General features: G+C 33.2%; 1 protein-coding gene across 2 annotated transcripts; it reads left to right on the plus strand.

Moving 5' to 3' along the window:
- Positions 1-1,512: 1,512 nt before the first annotated feature.
- Positions 1,513-11,366, plus strand: LOC145085941 (uncharacterized). Of its 2 annotated transcripts, XM_079023637.1 has the most exons (8): positions 1,538-1,599; positions 2,039-4,760; positions 4,873-5,400; positions 6,512-7,177; positions 8,393-9,478; positions 9,840-10,631; positions 10,750-10,815; positions 10,936-11,366. In XM_079023637.1, exons 2-7 carry the CDS (start codon positions 2,067-2,069, stop codon positions 10,768-10,770), a joined length of 5,787 nt encoding a protein of 1,928 aa, XP_078879763.1. In that variant the 5' UTR covers positions 1,538-1,599; positions 2,039-2,066; the 3' UTR covers positions 10,771-10,815; positions 10,936-11,366. The 2 variants fall into 2 exon arrangements, with proteins under 2 accessions (XP_078879764.1, XP_078879763.1); XM_079023638.1 differs by having other exon boundaries at positions 1,513-4,760.
- The last annotated feature ends 6,591 nt before the right edge of the window (positions 11,367-17,957 follow it).

The following is a 17,957-nucleotide window of genomic DNA, read 5'->3' on the forward strand; positions in this document are numbered from 1 at the left end:
TAATTAGCTTTGATTTTGTTTGAGTTTTGATTTGGAGTTGGATTTGGATTTGGTTTTGTTTTCATTTTGGTATTATCTAGTTTGATTTTAGGGTTTAAGCCAAAAGAGATGGGGAATATATTTTTTAGGGTTTTCTCGAAAAGGATGAAAATTTTGAAGGAGATTGAATATGAGGCAAAATAGGCCATTTACTTATACAGTTATACTTAACACCCATTTGTTAATGCTGTACATGTTAGGGGCCATTTGTACAATAAAATATGTTTTAGGGACTAACAATGCAAAAAAAAAAAAAAAACATATGGACCGAAACCATAATATTTTTCTTGAAGTAGATGATGCACTAAATTTGTAATTTAGTGTACAGTATAAATCCATTCAATCTCATTGCCCTTTTGGAGATGAACAGAAATGAAAGTAGTTGATATGTTCATAAAAATATAAAGAATTTGTTTTATTATTTTTTTATTTGAGTGCATAATTAGAAAATATCAAAGTTAAAGTAACATAGATATCTATTTTGCTTCACACATACCAGCTATTCGCGTTGTGGTTGAGCACATAATGGATCCCCTTGGTTGGTGGAATGTGACGTATTAATTTGAAAAGGCAATGTGCCAACTTTATTCGACGTTTCCTTGTTAAACACTCAACAAAATCTCATTTCACCTTTTATTTCAATTCTTGCCCACAATTTCAAGATTTTGTAGGTTTATTCGTGCAAATTACTCATTTGCTCCTCTTGTAAAAATTCATTTTATGAAAATAAAACTTTAGACACATCATTTAAAAAAAAAATATTTTCCAATATGATTTGAACTGGTTTCTTTAAACATTACTTGACGTCTCTTCGATTGGTTAGACTTTCAAACAACGGGTCATGGAAACCTTGGGATTCCATTTTTCTAGTTGTTGTGTTTCATCGTCATCATAATTAATTTGGCTGCATTTCGGTTTCTTTTTATCTAATAAATGCAGTCGTAGAAACCTTTAAAACATCATTGACATACCTAATCCATAGCATCCATCATCCATGTGCAAACGTTTAACCAAAACATAGAAAATAAGCCATGAAACATATTGTTACAATTGGGTTTCTTTTTATCTAAAATTTGTGAAAGTTTTATTTTTAGCTTTGAGAGTTATTTCCTTTTAAAACTCGTCCATTTATCCACTAACAAGCATTAAAATATAAATTGGTTCCGTTTTTAAATCTATTTTTCTTCAAAATAGTTGTATCCTAATAGACAATTAATCCAAATCATATAAAATTATACTTGTATGCAACTATATTAACGAATTGTTTTAAATAAAATGTTATGTGAGAGGGAATGAAGTATACAATGAATGGATTCGATATTTTGTATGATAGATTTTCCTTAATTATAATGAAAACATAATACTTTAAAAAAAAAAAAAAAAAAAAAAAAAAAAAAAAAAAAAAGAATATAGAATCAACCAAAACCCCCAACATCTCCTAAACCTTTATTCTTTGTGTTTATGCTTTTTTTTCCCCACTTTTACTGTTCTTACTCTTTTATTTGAGAGTTGTGCATTTTGTTTGAGACAAGAAGATATAGCAAACAAAGCAAAGTGCAGGTACGCTCTTTCATCTGTAGTAATTTTCAAGCATTTTTTGTACAATCCATGGTTTTTTGTCTATCTTTTTCAAACTGAACACTGATTATGATATCCACACTTCATATTTCATCACATATCGCATGAATTTGTGTTTGTGTAAAATAATGGATGAAAAGATTAAGCAAGCAAACCCAGATGGACAACACTGAACATCATTCTTGACAATAGCCTTAACTTCTATTACTATCATCATGTTTAAATTAATCAAAAAGTTTCTCTTCAAATTTATTTTAGATTTTAAGTTTTCTCTTTTTCAAGATTACGTCATAGGCCTATGGTTGAAATATAATGCAACTTAACCTTACCCGAAATGAATCTAAGATGCATGTATTTGTTCATTATATATGTACTTCCATCGAATTGCCCTTTTTAAATTGTCGGCTGCTGTACTATGTAGGTGTGATCAGAAGTAACAATTTTGAGCAATGGATGTTATTAATGCAATTATTAAACCAGTTGTTGACACTCTTATGGTTCCTGTTAAGAGACATCTGGGCTACATGATAAACTGTACAAAATATGTTAGGGATATGCATAACAAATTGAGCGAATTGAATTCTGCAAAAACTGGTGTTGAAGATCACATTAAACAGAACACAAGTAGCCTTCTTGAGGTTCCAGCCCAAGTCAGGGGTTGGTTGGAAGATGTAGGAAAAATCAATGCAAAAGTGGAAGACATACCTAGTGATGTCAGCAGTTGTTTCAGTCTCAAGCTTAGGCACAGAGTCGGAAGGAAAGCCTTCAAGATCATTGAGGAAGTTGAAAGTGTCACAAGAAAACACTCTCTGATCATCTGGACTGATCATCCGATTCCTCTTGGAAAAGTTGATTCCATGAAGGCATCCGTCTCTACGCCATCTACAGATCATGATGACTTCAAGTCAAGAGAACAGATTTTCACAGAAGCACTACAAGCACTCCACCCAAACCACAAATCCCACATGATAGCCTTATGTGGGATGGGTGGTGTTGGGAAAACCACAATGATGCAAAGGTTGAAGAAGATTGTGCAAGAAAAGAAAATGTTTGATTTTATTATTGAGGCAGTTATAGGGCACAAAACGGATCCCATTGCTATTCAGGAAGCAGTAGCAGATTACCTCAGTATAGAGCTCAAAGAAAAAACTAAATCAGCAAGAGCTGATATGCTTCGTAAAATGTTAGTTGCCAAGTCAGATGGTGGTAAAAATAAGTTCCTAGTAATACTTGACGATGTATGGCAGTTTGTTGATTTAGAAGATATTGGTTTAAGTCCTTTGCCAAATCAAGGTGTTAACTTCAAGGTCTTGCTAACATCACGGGATGTAGATGTTTGCACTATGATGGGAGTCGAAGCCAATTCAATTCTCAACATGAAAATCTTACTAGATGAAGAAGCACAAAGTTTGTTCATGGAGTTTGTACAAATTTCGAGTGATGTTGATCCCAAGCTTCATAAGATAGGAGAAGATATTGTAAGAAAGTGTTGTGGTTTGCCTATTGCCATCAAAACCATGGCCCTTACTCTTAGAAATAAAAGCAAGGATGCATGGAGTGATGCACTTTCTCGTTTAGAGCATCATGCCTTTCACAATTTTGTGAATGAAGTTTTTGGAATTAGCTACGATTATCTTCAAGACCAGGAGACTAAATCTATCTTTTTGCTTTGTGGATTGTTTCCCGAAGACTACAATATTCCTCCTGAGGAGTTAATGAGGTATGGATGGGGATTAAATTTATTTAAAAAGGTGTATACTATAAGAGAAGCAAGAGCCAGACTCAACACCTGCATTGAGCGGCTTATCCATACCAATTTGTTGATGGAAGGAGATGTTGTTGGGTGTGTAAAGATGCATGATCTAGCACTTGCTTTTGTTATGGATATGTTTTCTAAAGTGCAGGATGCTTCAATTGTCAACCATGGTAGCATGTCAGGGTGGCCTGAAAATGATGTGAGTGGCTCTTGCCAAAGAATTTCATTAACATGCAAGGGTATGTTTGGGTTTCCTATAGACCTCAACTTTCCAAACCTCACAATTTTAAAACTTATGCATGGAGATAAGTTTCTCAAGTTTCCTCCAGACTTTTATGAACAAATGGAAAAGCTTCAAGTTGTATCGTTTCATGAAATGAAATATCCGTTTCTTCCCTCGTCTCCTCAATATTGCTCCACCAACCTTCGAGTTCTTCATCTCCATCAATGCTCATTGATGTTTGATTGCTCTTGTATTGGAAATCTGTTTAATCTGGAAGTGTTGAGCTTTGCTAATTCTGGCATTGAATGGTTACCTTCCAGAATTGGAAATTTGAAGAAGCTAAGGCTACTAGATTTGACAGGTTGTTTTGGTCTTCGTATAGATAAGGGTGTCTTAAAAAATTTGGTCAAACTTGAAGAGGTTTATATGAGAGTTGCTGTTCGAAGTAAAAAAGCCGGAAATAGAAAAGCCATTAGCTTCACAGATGATAACTGCAATGAGATGGCGGAACTTTCAAAAAACCTTTTTGCATTAGAATTTGAGTTCTTTGAAATCAATGCTCAACCGAAGAATATGTCTTTTGAGAAACTTGAACGATTCAAGATCTCAATGGGAAGTGAGTTAAGAGCGGATCATTTGATATCGAGTAGACACTCGTTCGAAAACACGTTGAGGTTGGTCACCAAAAAAGGTGAACTATTGGAATCCAAAATGAATGAGTTGTTTCAAAAAACAGACGTGCTCTATTTAAGTGTAGGGGATATGAATGATCTTGAAGATGTTGAGGTGAAGTCATTGCATCCTCCTCAATCCTCTTCGTTCTACAATTTAAGAGTCCTTGTCGTTTCACATTGCGCGGAGTTGAGATATCTTTTCACAGTTAGCGTTGTCAAAGCTTTGTCAAAACTTGAGCATCTGAGAGTTTCCTACTGCAAGAACATGGAAGAACTCATACATACCGGGGGTAACGGAGAAGAGAAAATTACGTTCCCCAAGCTGAAGTTTTTATATTTGCATACACTATCGAAGCTATCGGGTTTGTGCCATAATGTGAACATAATTGAGATCCCACAACTCCTGGAGTTGGAACTATTCTATATTCCAAATATCACAAACATTTATCACAAGAATAATTCGGAAACATCTTGTTTACTGAACAAAGAGGTAAATTAATATGTGTTATATTAATTTAATTCAAACAATCTTTAAAGTTATGTAATTTTATTGTATAATGTATTGCATGGACAAGGGTATTAATGGATGCTTAATTTTGTAGGTTATGATTCCTAAGTTGGAGAAATTGTCTGTTCGTGGAATGGACAATTTGAAGGAGATATGGCCTTGTGAATATAGGATGAGTGGTGAAGTTAAAGTGAGAGAGATTAAAGTGGATTATTGTAATAATCTTGTGAATTTGTTTCCATGCAACCCCATGCCATTGATACATTATCTTGAAGAGCTTGAAGTCAAGAATTGTGGCTCCATTGAGATGTTATTCAACATCGACCTAGATTGTGTTGGTGGAGTTGGAGAAGATTGCGGCAGCAGCAACTTGAGAAGCATTGTTGTTTTTCAATTAAGGAATCTAAGTGAGGTTTGGAGGGTAAAAGGTGAAAATAACTCCCATCTCTTGGTTAGTGGCTTTCAAGCCGTTGAAAGCATTACAATTGGAAGTTGTGTGAGGTTTAGACATATATTCATGCCTACTACCACCAATTTTGATCTTGGGGCACTTATCAAGGTTTCCATTAGTGCTTGTGGAGAAACCCGGAGAAAGAATGAATCCACGGAGAGCGACAAGAAGGTATGGCTTTCGATTTCACTTTCTACTTCATTAAGGGTTGGCATCCTACTTTTTTACTAGTGTCACATAGACACTTCACCAAAATCGATATATATTAGATATTTATAAATATCCCCAATTCCATTTTACAATACACAAGTAATTATTATTGATTTTACTATAAAAGTAAGTAACTGTAATAAGTTTAACATTTAAAATGTCAATGTTTAAAAAAAACCCGGTTAACTGAAATAAGTTTTAACTAAAAAACGTGACGGTTAATTAATCAAGAACCATGTTGTTTTTGAAATGAGTACAAATTTAGAAAATGATTGAACCATAAGTAAAAAAAAAAAATTAATATTTTATAAGGAAATTGGTCAACCATAATCAATTACATTTTATAATATTTCTATTACAAACTAACTTCTGATAGGAAATTTAATGGTTTCCAGCCATGAGTGATGTCCTTTTTATAATTGTTATGATGCCTAAGTTGTAATTTACCTATCTTATTTTATTCTATTTTTTATGAAATGTCGGTTAAAAAAGTGGATATTATGTTGTATAAAAAATCCATTTTTGTCTCTTGTTTGAAAACATATCACATCTTAATTTGTTTTTGTTAGAACAACTAATTCATACAACCATCTAATCGTACTCTTAAATCCATATCTTTTGTCCACAATGAGACTTGAACCTTCAATCATTGGAGAGGTGCACTCTTTCAAAACATCTATTACTGCTAGGCCAAAGGCTTTTTGGTTGTCACATCTTAATTGATTTGTATTTTTCTTTAATCTCCGAATATGCTTGTTGCATGGAACCATCTTTCCATCCTTCATTATTTAAACACAATTATAATTTCCTTTTTAAATGTAATGATAAGAGGTTTTGAAAAAGACATCAAGGGTCTTTGGTTTTTTTTCCGTGATATTTTTCCCTTATGTCATAATTTTCTTACAATCAATTTTTAAATGGTTCCTTTATTTAAAGGGGAAAAAATCCTTATTAAATTTGTTAAATTTGTTTACTATTTCCGTTATTTCTACATATGCCTTCGATGTGCAATTAAATAATTTATGCAATTCGGCATTAGGTGATTCATGTTACTAATTAGATTTCTTCTCAGACTAATATTCTATCAAAGGAAGAGACGTCACAAGTCGATGATAGTATTTCTAAGATCTTTAGATTCTCATCGTGTCTTGCAAACTCTTTTCATAACCTCCGTATGCTTGAATTGCGGAGATATGAAGGAGTGGAGGTGGTGTTTGAGATAGAGAGTCCAACAAGTAGAGAATTGGTAACAACTCACCATAACCAACAACAGCCTTTTATACTTCCCAACCTCCAGGAATTAGTTCTATGGGAAATGGACAACATGAGTCATGTGTGGAAGTGCAAGAATTGGAATAAATTCTTCACTCTTCCAAAACAACAATCAGAATCCCCATTCCACAACCTCACAACCATAAATATTTACAGATGCAAAACCATTAAGTACTTGTTTTCACCTCTCATGGGAAAACTTCTTTCCAACCTAAAGACAATCGATTTAGTAAAGTGTGATGGTATTGAAGAAGTTGTTTCAAATAGAGACGACGAGGATCAAGAATATACTACATCTGTATTTACCAACACAAGCACCACTGTGTTTCCATGTCTTAATTCTCTATCTCTTAATAGTCTTGATAGTCTCAAGTGTATCGGTGGTAGTGTTTGTGCCAATGGTGGGAATAATGAAATATCTTCCAATAATTCCACTACCACTACCGCCTTTGTTGATCAATTTAAGGTATGTTTTCTATATATGAACCAACTTATTTAATTTTCTTTTTGATATCATATTTATATTGCAATGCTAGAAACAAAATGAAGAGATCCCTTACATGAGAGTTTTTTACAGCCTATTTTTTACAGTCTGTATAATAGATAAAATTACTGATGTAGCCCTTGTGTAACAAAATTACAGAAATGGTCCCTGTGTAAGACAAAATTATAGAAATGGTCCATTGTAACAAAATTTAAAATATGGTATCTGTGTAATAATGAGGTTACAAAAATGGTCCATATGTAATAGCGATATCACATAAATGGTCCCTTTATACTAGCGACATTGTAGAAATGGTCCTTATGTAAGACAAAATTACAGTAATTGTCCCGGTATAATAGCGAAATTACATAAATATATCATTTGCGGTTTTTGCTTCTTTAATTATTATGTTTTATACCAACCTTTTATATTATTTTATTCAGTCGAAAATATAGTATTCATAAATCCCCTGTAAGGCACGGACAATCACCACTAGTTCACTTGTAAAAGTATGATCAAGACATTTATCTACTAATAACTTTCTTTTTGTTTCTATCTAATTGACCTTCTAACCATCCTAGGTTGTGGCTATATGATGCATATCCTTTGTTCTTTCTGTAAACAAGCATTTTAAATACTTTTTCATGATAAATATTACATTTATTATGGTATTTTTTGGACTATTTTCCATTTATAGCTATCATTCCAACCAATTATATATTTAAGTCTTGCTAACTACCAAATGTCCCTTACCCTAGCCGTATCAGGTGTTAGAATTAGGTGTCCTTCCCCTAAGTGGCTTAGAGTTCAAATCTTGTAGTGGACAAAACTGTAGTTTAGAAATAGGATTTAGAGGGTGTTTGTGTTAGACGTTATAAAAAAAACTAGCTATAATAATAAATTTTAAATTTGAATTTCTTTAACCTCGTTGTGACAAACACATGCTTTCTCAACCTCGTTTATTTTGCATTCCAGATTTTAGATTGTAAAGTCGTATTTCATTTATTTTCTCTTTAATACTACTACATTAATAATAGAAAACCAAAAATACTTTTGTGACATGAAGAATACTCGTTAAGTACAAATGTTGAATTAAATATCTTTATATAAAAGTGGTGTATATGTATGTGGGTAACAAAGAACTGCGCTTTGTTAATTATATTGATTTAATTTTACATTATCTTTCATGTGTTGCAGTCTTCTCAAGTGGGTGATGTTTCTTGGGCCTTATGCCAATACTCCAGAGAAATAACAATACGGATGTGCTATAAATTGTCAAGTTTGATTCCATCCTATGCAGCAAGACAAATGCAAAAGCTTGAAAAGCTGACAATAGAAAATTGCGGTGGGATGAAGGAGCTATTTGAAACTCAAGGGATCAACAACAACAATATTGGTTGTGAGGAAGGAAATTTTGATACACCAGCAATTCCACGACGGAATAATGGTAGCATGCTTCAACTTGTGAACCTAAAGGAGTTGAATATCAAAAGTGCTAACCATTTGGAATATGTATTCCCATATTCGGCACTTGAAAGCCTTGGGAAACTTGAGGAATTGTGGATAAGGAATTGCTCAGCAATGAAAGTGATTGTGAAGGAAGATGATGGAGAGCAGCAAACAATAAGAACAAAGGGTGCATCTTCTAATGAGGTTGTGGTCTTTCCTCCTATAAAGTCCATTATACTATCTAATCTACCATGCCTCATGGGTTTCTTCTTGGGGATGAATGAGTTCACACATGGTTGGTCGACAGCCCCGCAGATCAAGTATATAGACACAAGCTTAGGAAAACATAGTCTTGAATATGGTCTAATAAACATTCAATTCCCCAACCTAAAGATACTGATTATTAGAGATTGTGACCGTTTGGAACACATATTCACATTTTCTGCAGTTGCAAGCCTCAAGCAACTCGAAGAGTTAAGGGTATGGGATTGCAAGGCAATGAAAGTGATTGTGAAGAAGGAAGAAGAAGATGCATCATCATCATCATCATCATCATCTTCTTCTTCTTCTTCTTCTAAGAAGGTTGTGGTCTTTCCTCGTCTAAAGTCCATTACGCTGGGCAATCTACAAAACCTTGTGGGTTTCTTCTTGGGGATGAATGACTTCCAATTTCCATTATTGGATGATGTTGTAATCAATATATGTCCCCAAATGGTGGTGTTCACATCTGGTCAGTTGACAGCTCTTAAGCTCAAGCATGTACAAACAGGCGTAGGCACATACATTCTTGAATGTGGGCTTAACTTTCATGTGTCCACCACTACGCATCATCAGGTATAATTATTTATTTATTACTATTTTTTTTACATCATCTAATTAAGAATCATGCCAACATTGATACTAGTTTTAGTCAAATTTAGGTTGGTTGAATCAAAGTTTTCCATATTGATCGAAGGGCAAAAAGGTCGATCCAAAACAAACCTTACATATCTAACTAACTTACTGTGTGAGATCAAAAATAGTAACCGAACAGAAACAATTAGTAGGATTTAATCATCATCACTAATAATTATAATCTTTTCATTGATAGTCGTCATATTTATTAACTACTACTCTTTAATTAACTTGAGTTTCATTATAATTACAATACACGACATTCCAAATATGTCTTACGTTTTCTTTATTCGCCTTGCAGAACCTATTCCAGAGTTCAAACATTACAAGCTCCTCTCCTGCTACTACAAAAGGAGGAGTACCTTGGTCTTATCAAAATTTGATCAAATTACATGTGTCCAGTTATATGGAAACTCCTAAAAAGCTTTTTCCATGCAATGAGCTGCAGCAACTGCAAAATCTGGAAATGATTAAACTACGGCGCTGTAATTTGGTAGAGGAGGTATTTGAAGCACTCCAAGGGACAAATAGTGGTTCTGCTTCTGCATCACAAACTACTCTTGTCAAACTTCCAAACTTAACACAAGTGGAGTTAGAGGGGCTAATGAATCTGAGGTATATATGGAGAAGCAATCAGTGGACAGTATTTGAGCTTGCAAACCTAACAAGAGTTGAAATTAAAGAATGTTCAAGGTTAGAATATGTATTTACTATTCCCATGGTTGGTAGTCTATTGCAACTCCAAGACCTAACTGTAAGGAGCTGCAAGCGTATGGAGGAGGTGATCAGTAATGATGCAAATGTAGTTGTAGAAGAAGAGCAGGAAGAATCTAATGGCAAGAGGAATGAGATTATGTTACCTTGTCTAAGGTCCATAACACTTGGTTTGCTTCCATGTCTTAAGGGGTTTAGCTTGGGGAAGGAGGATTTTTCATTCCCATTATTGGATACTTTGAGATTCATTAAATGCCCAAAAATAACAATTTTCACCAATGGAAATTCAGCTACTCCACAGCTAAAAGAAATAGAAACAATTTATCACTCATTTCATGCAGGGGAAGACATCAACTCTTTTATAAAGATCAGACAACAGGTAATAAACTAGATCTTTCTTGCTTTCATCATTTTTCAAGTACATTTGAAGAATTCATGCAAGTATTTTGTTATTGTCAAAAGCCGCAACCTATATTTACAAACTTTTATTTATGTAGTTTATACAGCACCCACTCTGATAAGCATAGACAAAGTCTCCGATTAATGACAAGTGAATATTAGAGGTAAATTCTATTTTCATGTCTCCTAATTGACAGTTAGTGGCCTTTTAATTCATGATTTTTGGAATGTACATATTCTTCATGATGATATGTAAATGTTCTAATACTCCCATTGACATTTAGGTTGAATGGTGATGATCATCTAAACCAAAAGACTATGTGTCGGTAGTATTCAAAAAAAGAATTGTTGATCATATGAAGAGGATACTAAAGAACAACATGGTTGCTATGAAAATGTTCAAGAACGGGGAGAAAACCGTATGGATCAAATAACACGCTACTCCTTGATCTAAAATTGTTGGTCGAAGTGTTAGCCTAATAAACTTATTGGGCTTATTTTGTTATGGGATTTTAGCTAGGTCAACCTAGATTAGCTTATAGAACCCTAGCAATCTTTCTTCTCCACTATTTATTAGTTTGCATGGTATCGGTGCTCTATTCAATCCTTTTTTTCTGATGTTGAAGTCGACTTGTAGCAAGCACGCTGACTTTGCGCGCATTGTTGAAGACTATTGTATCAGAGCTCTATTCAAAAATTTCAGCTACTTTGGGTATGATTTTTTTGGATCATTTTTGTATTCCGTTTGGTATGATTTGTTTAATTTCAAGGATTTTGATTGTTGTTTTGTTCATCTGTTGCTGCTACCATTTGTTTCGATTTACCCCAAACAAAAAAAAATATAGGGATGACATACGTTAAAATCGGAATTTAGGGACCAAACACGCAAATTACCCCAAAAGTAGGGACCATTCATGTAATTTACTCAAAAGAAAATGTTTGATTTTATTGTGGACGTAGTAGCATACTACCTCAGTTAGAGCTCAAAGAAAAAACTAAATCAAAGCTTATAAGCTTTGTAAAATGTTACTTGCCAAGTCACATGGCAGTAAAAATAAGTTCCTAGTAATAATTAACGATGTATCACAGTTTGTTGGTATGAATAATATTGGTATAAGTCTTGTGCCAAATTAGGGTGTTTACTTCAAGGTCTTGCTAACATCACGGGATAGAGATGTTTACACTATGATGGGAGTCGACTCTGAACATGAAAATCTTACTTGATACAACAGCACAAGTTTTTCCACCGGTTTGTAGGAATTTCTAACAATGTTGATCACATACTCCAAAAGAACAGAGAAGATATTGTACGAAATGTTGCATTCTATCTATTGCCATAAAAAATGTAGTCCTTACACTTAGATATAAAAGCAAGGTACATGGATGTAACGTCTTTTTCCGAGATAATCTTAACTTGAAGGTTCGGGCGGTAATTGATCTAGTAAAGGTTCTTGGGCTTGATATTAAGGCTTTCGACTTAGAGTGATATTAGGCTTAAGTCAGATTTTGGGTTTGCTGCCCAAGCGTACCATGGCGTGGTAGGCTCATGACCACGGCGTGGTACGTTGTGTAATGAAGAATGAGTTTTAATTGGTCACCACAACGTGGCAAGAGGATGGCCACGACGTGGTGAACGTTGTGGCCCAAGCCCATGAAATTTAAGGTTTCTTACATATTTAAAGGCTTAAACTCATGAAGTAGGTCATCCTCTTCAGCCTCCAACCATCTAACACGAAACCCTAGCCTCCATGCATGATTGAGAGCTTGTTCTTTGGAATTTGGTGAAGCTTGAGGAATGAGGAACCCCATTTTGGTGCAAGGAAGCAAGAAGCTAGCTTGGATCCATTATCTTCTTCAGATTTCTGAATTATTTGAGGTATAAAGTTCATACCTTGACCTTTGATCTTCTAGATGCAAGTTTGAGCTAATTTTGGATGATTATGGATGCTCTTGGAGATTGAAGAACTCCAGAGCTTGTTATGGCACTCTAATGGTCATTATGAAAGATCTATGTCCAAGAGTAATTATAAAATGATGTTTAATTATAAAATGATGTTTCTAGATAATATATGATCCTAAAGGGTCACACTAATAATAACTTGATACTATTGATTATTTATTAGAAATTGATTTTAATAAATATTCAATAAACTCTTATAATTAACTGGAAATTATTTATTTCATTGAAATATTAATTTTCAATGGCAAGTAACATAATATATCACATGGTATGATTTATTAAGTTATTTACATTATTTTGGAGTAGAAAGACTTTTGCTTTTAACCCAAAGCCAAAGTTCATATTTTATAAAAGAAGTTTACAAAATTTGTAAACATTTATCTTCATTTATATATGTATAAGAACGAATAAAAGAAGCATGGCCTTTTTATTATTTAAATCTAAAGAAATCATGGCTTAGAGGTATGGGGAACATTAGGGACATGGTAGGTTTTAAAGTGCTAAGACCTTAAGGGTATTACCTTTGCTTTAAGACTACACATAGGGCTTTCACTCTTGGCTAGTTTTGAAGCCAAAAACCGTAAATCCTCCCTTCCCATGCATTCTCTCTAGTTTTGGTTCATTACTTGGAAGAATACTTGCACTTTTACTCTCTTGAATTTCATAATTTGGTTATGAAGTTTAATCTTCAGAGTATAAGAGTTTATGGACTAGCATCTACATTAAGTTGAAGTCTTGTTGGTGTTCGCAAAGGTAAGAGTTCTACTCTACACTCTTCATCAACTTCCTAACCTCACCTTGAAGATTCAAAGACTACGAAGTTGTTATGTTTTTCTTCTTCTTTGGTTGTTATTTTATTTCCAAACTTTGCAAGATGATCCTTGGTAGGTTATAAACTTGTTTTATGATTTCGAAAATTAAGTCTTCCGTTTGCCATATTTACTCTAGTTTTGACAAACTATTTTTGAATAAAGTCCAACAATTGGTATCATAGCCACTTTGCAAGTTTGGTTAGGTTTTATGATTTTTGGAAATCTTAGGTTTTAGAAAATTTGGATAACTTGTTTTTGTTAGAAAATAAGTGCATACATATTTTCTAGACAACTTTATAATCATTATTTTATTTCACAAAAAATTTTCATGCATATTTTGATATTTAAAGTTATCTTCGATAAATAAAGGTTGTTTTATGTTTATATGTTATTTTGAGTGTATAAACAAGCCATGGACCATTTATGTTGTTGTTAGTGTGATTTGCTAAAAATAGTTGCAATATTCTTTTATTCATAAAGTATGTAATAAAAATAACTAGTTTTTTCATCTTTGTTATTTAATGTAATAGATTGGTTTTTAGACTAGATTTATTTTATATAAAATGTAACAAGATGAAGAGGATGGCCCTTTTCAAAGATCCAGAGGAGGCCCACGGTTTTGTAACACTTTTTAAAAAAGTTTATAACTTTTATAAAAGTTTAATAAAATTGCAACAAAGTAGATTATCAATGCAAGTGGGAGCTTGAAGTCAACATGAAGAACACTTGAAAATTTTGGTCCATTTAGTCCCTTAGGAAGGACTTGAAACTTTTATGATGCCTCATAAAAGTGTCACTAGATCTTTGCTTGTTTTGCACTATTATGCATGTTTGTGTTGTTTATTGTATTTAAATATTTTGTGTGGTTGATAAAATAGTTTTTCACAAACTCAAACTATTTTTTAGACAAATAAACATCATATGGAGTTTATATTTAAAATTTTAAAATGTGAACATAAGATGTAACTAGTTATTGTTTTAACATAAAAACCAATTTTATAAAAACGTTAATAATAGAAAATTTTGAAGTACTCAATTGTAAGTATTAAAATGGTGATTTTTGTAACTTATAAACTCAAACTTAATACCGGTTATATATATATATATATATATATATATATATATATATATATATATATATATATATATATATATATATATATATATATATATATAAGTAACAAAAGGAAGTTTTATTAAAGATATAAAATGTTCAAAAGCACTCAAACTCAAACTTAATACCGGTTATTAAATTTAAAATTGAACCGTGTCAAATTATATAAAAACTAACTTTTTATATAGAACCTTTAAAAGTAATTTTTTTTTTTTTGAAAATTGGTACCATGACTTATTATATGCATTTAATAACCATGATATCATACGTTTGTTTTAAAACTAGAATTTTAAAACATAAAAATGTTCCTTAAAACCTCAAATATGTGCAATCCATTTTGAAAACCTCGCACATCTCTTGATACGTTAGTGGGATAAAGGATACTTAACCGCGTAGTGTTATCTTTTGACGGCCGGGGTGTATTCGCGATTTCTATAACCAAGTTATAGTCCGATTACACAAGTTGTTCAACTTGGATGATTTGATCAGCAATCTTTTATCATAAAGGATACCTACGCAAAAGAATTCTGAGGCATAGATGGGATCAAACATCTCTATTAAACTTTGTTATTCGTGATCCTATAAAAATAAAAATTATATAGTAGAATATAATTGATAATTGATATATACCTAGTTGGATTCAAATGAATGGGATAAAGGATACCTAACTATTTATTTGTTTTTCAACTTGGATCCTAGATTTTGATAATTAATGTTTTTTTGGAAACTAAAAGGGTACTAATTATAGAAAATTCCATTAAAAACAAACCTCGCTCTGATACCACTGATGGGTTTTAGGCATAACAAAACAAACTTAAAACTCTTAAGTGTGCATGCAACCTAAAACAATATATATGTTTTCACTATTGAACCTATAACTAAGAACATCAAAATAAGAACCCTAGAAACCCTAGGTAATTTTCGAAATTACTAATGAAAAGGTTTAGGGTTACATACCTTTTAGTTGTTATTGTAAACATCCAAAATTCTCCTTTGTTGATCTCTTGGAAGTAAGCACCACAAGTGTCATGCCTCTAATGGAATCACATCCAAACCAGAAAGAGGAAGATTATAGAGAGAGTAGAGGGGAGAGCAAAATTCTGGCTATCTCTCTAAGAGTATGAGTGGCCGAAATACGAAGGGCTAGGGTCCTTTTTATAGTGATATAAGGAAGACATGGATAACCATAATCTGAATGTAATAATAAAATTTCAAATTGGTAATTATCCAGCTCCATATTTATCCACATGGGATACTCAAGAAACCCTAGATTATCCCCTTGAAACCATCCACCCCCTTGGTAGAAGGTTCTAGAGACTTTTTTCAACTTTTAAGCAGTTGCATTTTAGACCCTACACTTTTAATGACTTCCATTAATCCCAAAATTAATTCTAAATAATTTCTGATTAATTATTAATTAAATATTACATTTTCTAATTAATATATTATTATGATAATATATTAATAAAATATTTATTTCAATTTATTAATCAAATAATAAATTAATCCCTCTCTCCAAAAATCATATTGTCCAATTGCTCGGTTTGAGGGCAACCTAAAAGGACTATGCTACTATCATTTCAAGTTTATACCAATTATAGTTATGGGATTAGACACCTAATCCAATAGAACAAATGTAACAAACCTTAGATACGGTGAACTTTGATGGTGTTGGATGTTTATCTCTCTCTCTCTCTCTCTTTCTCTATACCTTAATCGCCCTTATAAACCTAATTCCCATACATAATTATGCTTCTAGTTTTTTTGGGAATTTATTTAGGTGCTCCTATTTGCGGTTTCTGGTGGTGTCATGGTGGAGAAGAAGGCTAGGGGATTTCCTCCAATGATCTATGTAACATTCGATTCTAGGTATGTTCTTGATTGGTCATTTTGTAACGCACGTGATTCTAGGCTAAGCATTATCTGACTTTGTATGAGGAAGTTATGATTTTTATAAGATTTAGATAGTATTGCACAACCCGAAATTTGAATTTTAGATCGACCGATTTCTAGCCAATGCAACCTAAACGAGAATCGAAGATCTCGTTAACAGGAACTCAACAATATAAAGAGACGAAAACGGACATCGGATGACAAAGTTATGAATTTTTAACGGACTTTACATGTCCATGCCTGTTAAAATATAACTTTAAAAATAAAGTCAAAATTAGCCGACTAAGTCCAAACGACAGTGGTAGAGTACGTTGTCACCTACGCGTGGATATAAAGAACGTTGAAAACGGAGCTCGTATGCGAAAACTACGGAATTTAGAAGTTGGGAATAGGCTGTTGCGAAGAGGGTGACGTGGCAAAACCTTGGCCCTTGCTTGTCCTCCACGATCTCCCATGTGAAGCCAACAGCTGCCCCCTCGTACGCTCAGCATAGCCTCGTACGCACAGCGTACCCTGAGGAGTACACCCAACGTAGTCTGAGGCCAACTGCTATAAATAGATGCGTGGGAAGCCTCAATTCTTAATACCTTGACCCTTATTTCTCTCAACACTCCAAAACTATCCCTCCTCTTCCCTAGTACTTCCTAAGTGCTAGAGGCGAGTGCCGGAGCGCTAGAAGGCTCCGAGAAGAACAGATTTCGGCTCGGAAGTTCTGCCCCCGCAGAGCCCGGTTCCTAGCCAAACCCCCTAATAAGTGAGTTATGCGTACCTTACTTTAAGTATAGCTTATGTTTAAGTTTACTAACGTTATTATGAACTTATAAGCAATATATATATATATATATATATATATATATATATATATATATATATATATATATATATATATATATAGAGAGAGAGAGAGAGAGATTATAAAATATAATATACAAAGTGTTATTATAATATTTTTTAACTACTCGCGGTACGGAGAATCTGGTTTGAAAGGCCGCATAAGGTTGTTGGATTTCAGAAGTGCTATAATGACAAAATGGTCCTGCCCTCCGGTGTTTCATGTATGGCCCCTTTCTATACATAGTGGTTGAAAAGTATTGTTTAACACTTATAAAACAATATCGCTCGTAAATAGTCACAATAAATATTAGACTAAAATCTAACAGTAATGATACTAGGTTTCGTCGAAGGAAAATAGAATTGTTAGAAGCGAAGTGTTGCCTAAGTTTGGAATCATCACTTTAACAAGTAAGTGCATAGTTATTTTCATCTTACACACAGATATGAAGTATTTAATATAAATTACGTGTATTATCTGTGTACTTGATATTTATGTTGGATGAAGAAAATATACATGTTTTACTCTATTTAAATTTTATATGTATTTTCTACCTATGATTATGATGGGTAAAAATGGGTAGATGAAATTGATGATGAAAGAGGAAATAAACATGATGAGAGGTCTCAATGTTTAAGATGATCCAGTCATCTAGCGGAGTATAGATGACGACCACGGACTATTCTAGATAGTCT

This window comes from Lactuca serriola, chromosome 2 (genome assembly GCF_051521515.1).
Source record: "Lactuca serriola cultivar US96UC23 chromosome 2, Lser_US96UC23_V15, whole genome shotgun sequence".
Taxonomy (NCBI): domain Eukaryota; kingdom Viridiplantae; phylum Streptophyta; class Magnoliopsida; order Asterales; family Asteraceae; genus Lactuca; species Lactuca serriola.

What these genes read in the sequence shown, in the direction of transcription:
- LOC145085941 (XM_079023638.1), top strand. Translation starts at nt 2,067, where the DNA reads ATGGATGTTATTAATGCAATTATTAAACCAGTTGTTGACACTCTTATG. An exon ending in CTTGTTTACTGAACAAAGAG is followed by an intron (nt 4,761 to 4,872) that starts GTAAATTAATAT and finishes TTAATTTTGTAG; the next exon opens with GTTATGATTCCTAAGTTGGA. An exon ending in CCTTTGTTGATCAATTTAAG is followed by an intron (nt 7,178 to 8,392) that starts GTATGTTTTCTA and finishes CATGTGTTGCAG; the next exon opens with TCTTCTCAAGTGGGTGATGT.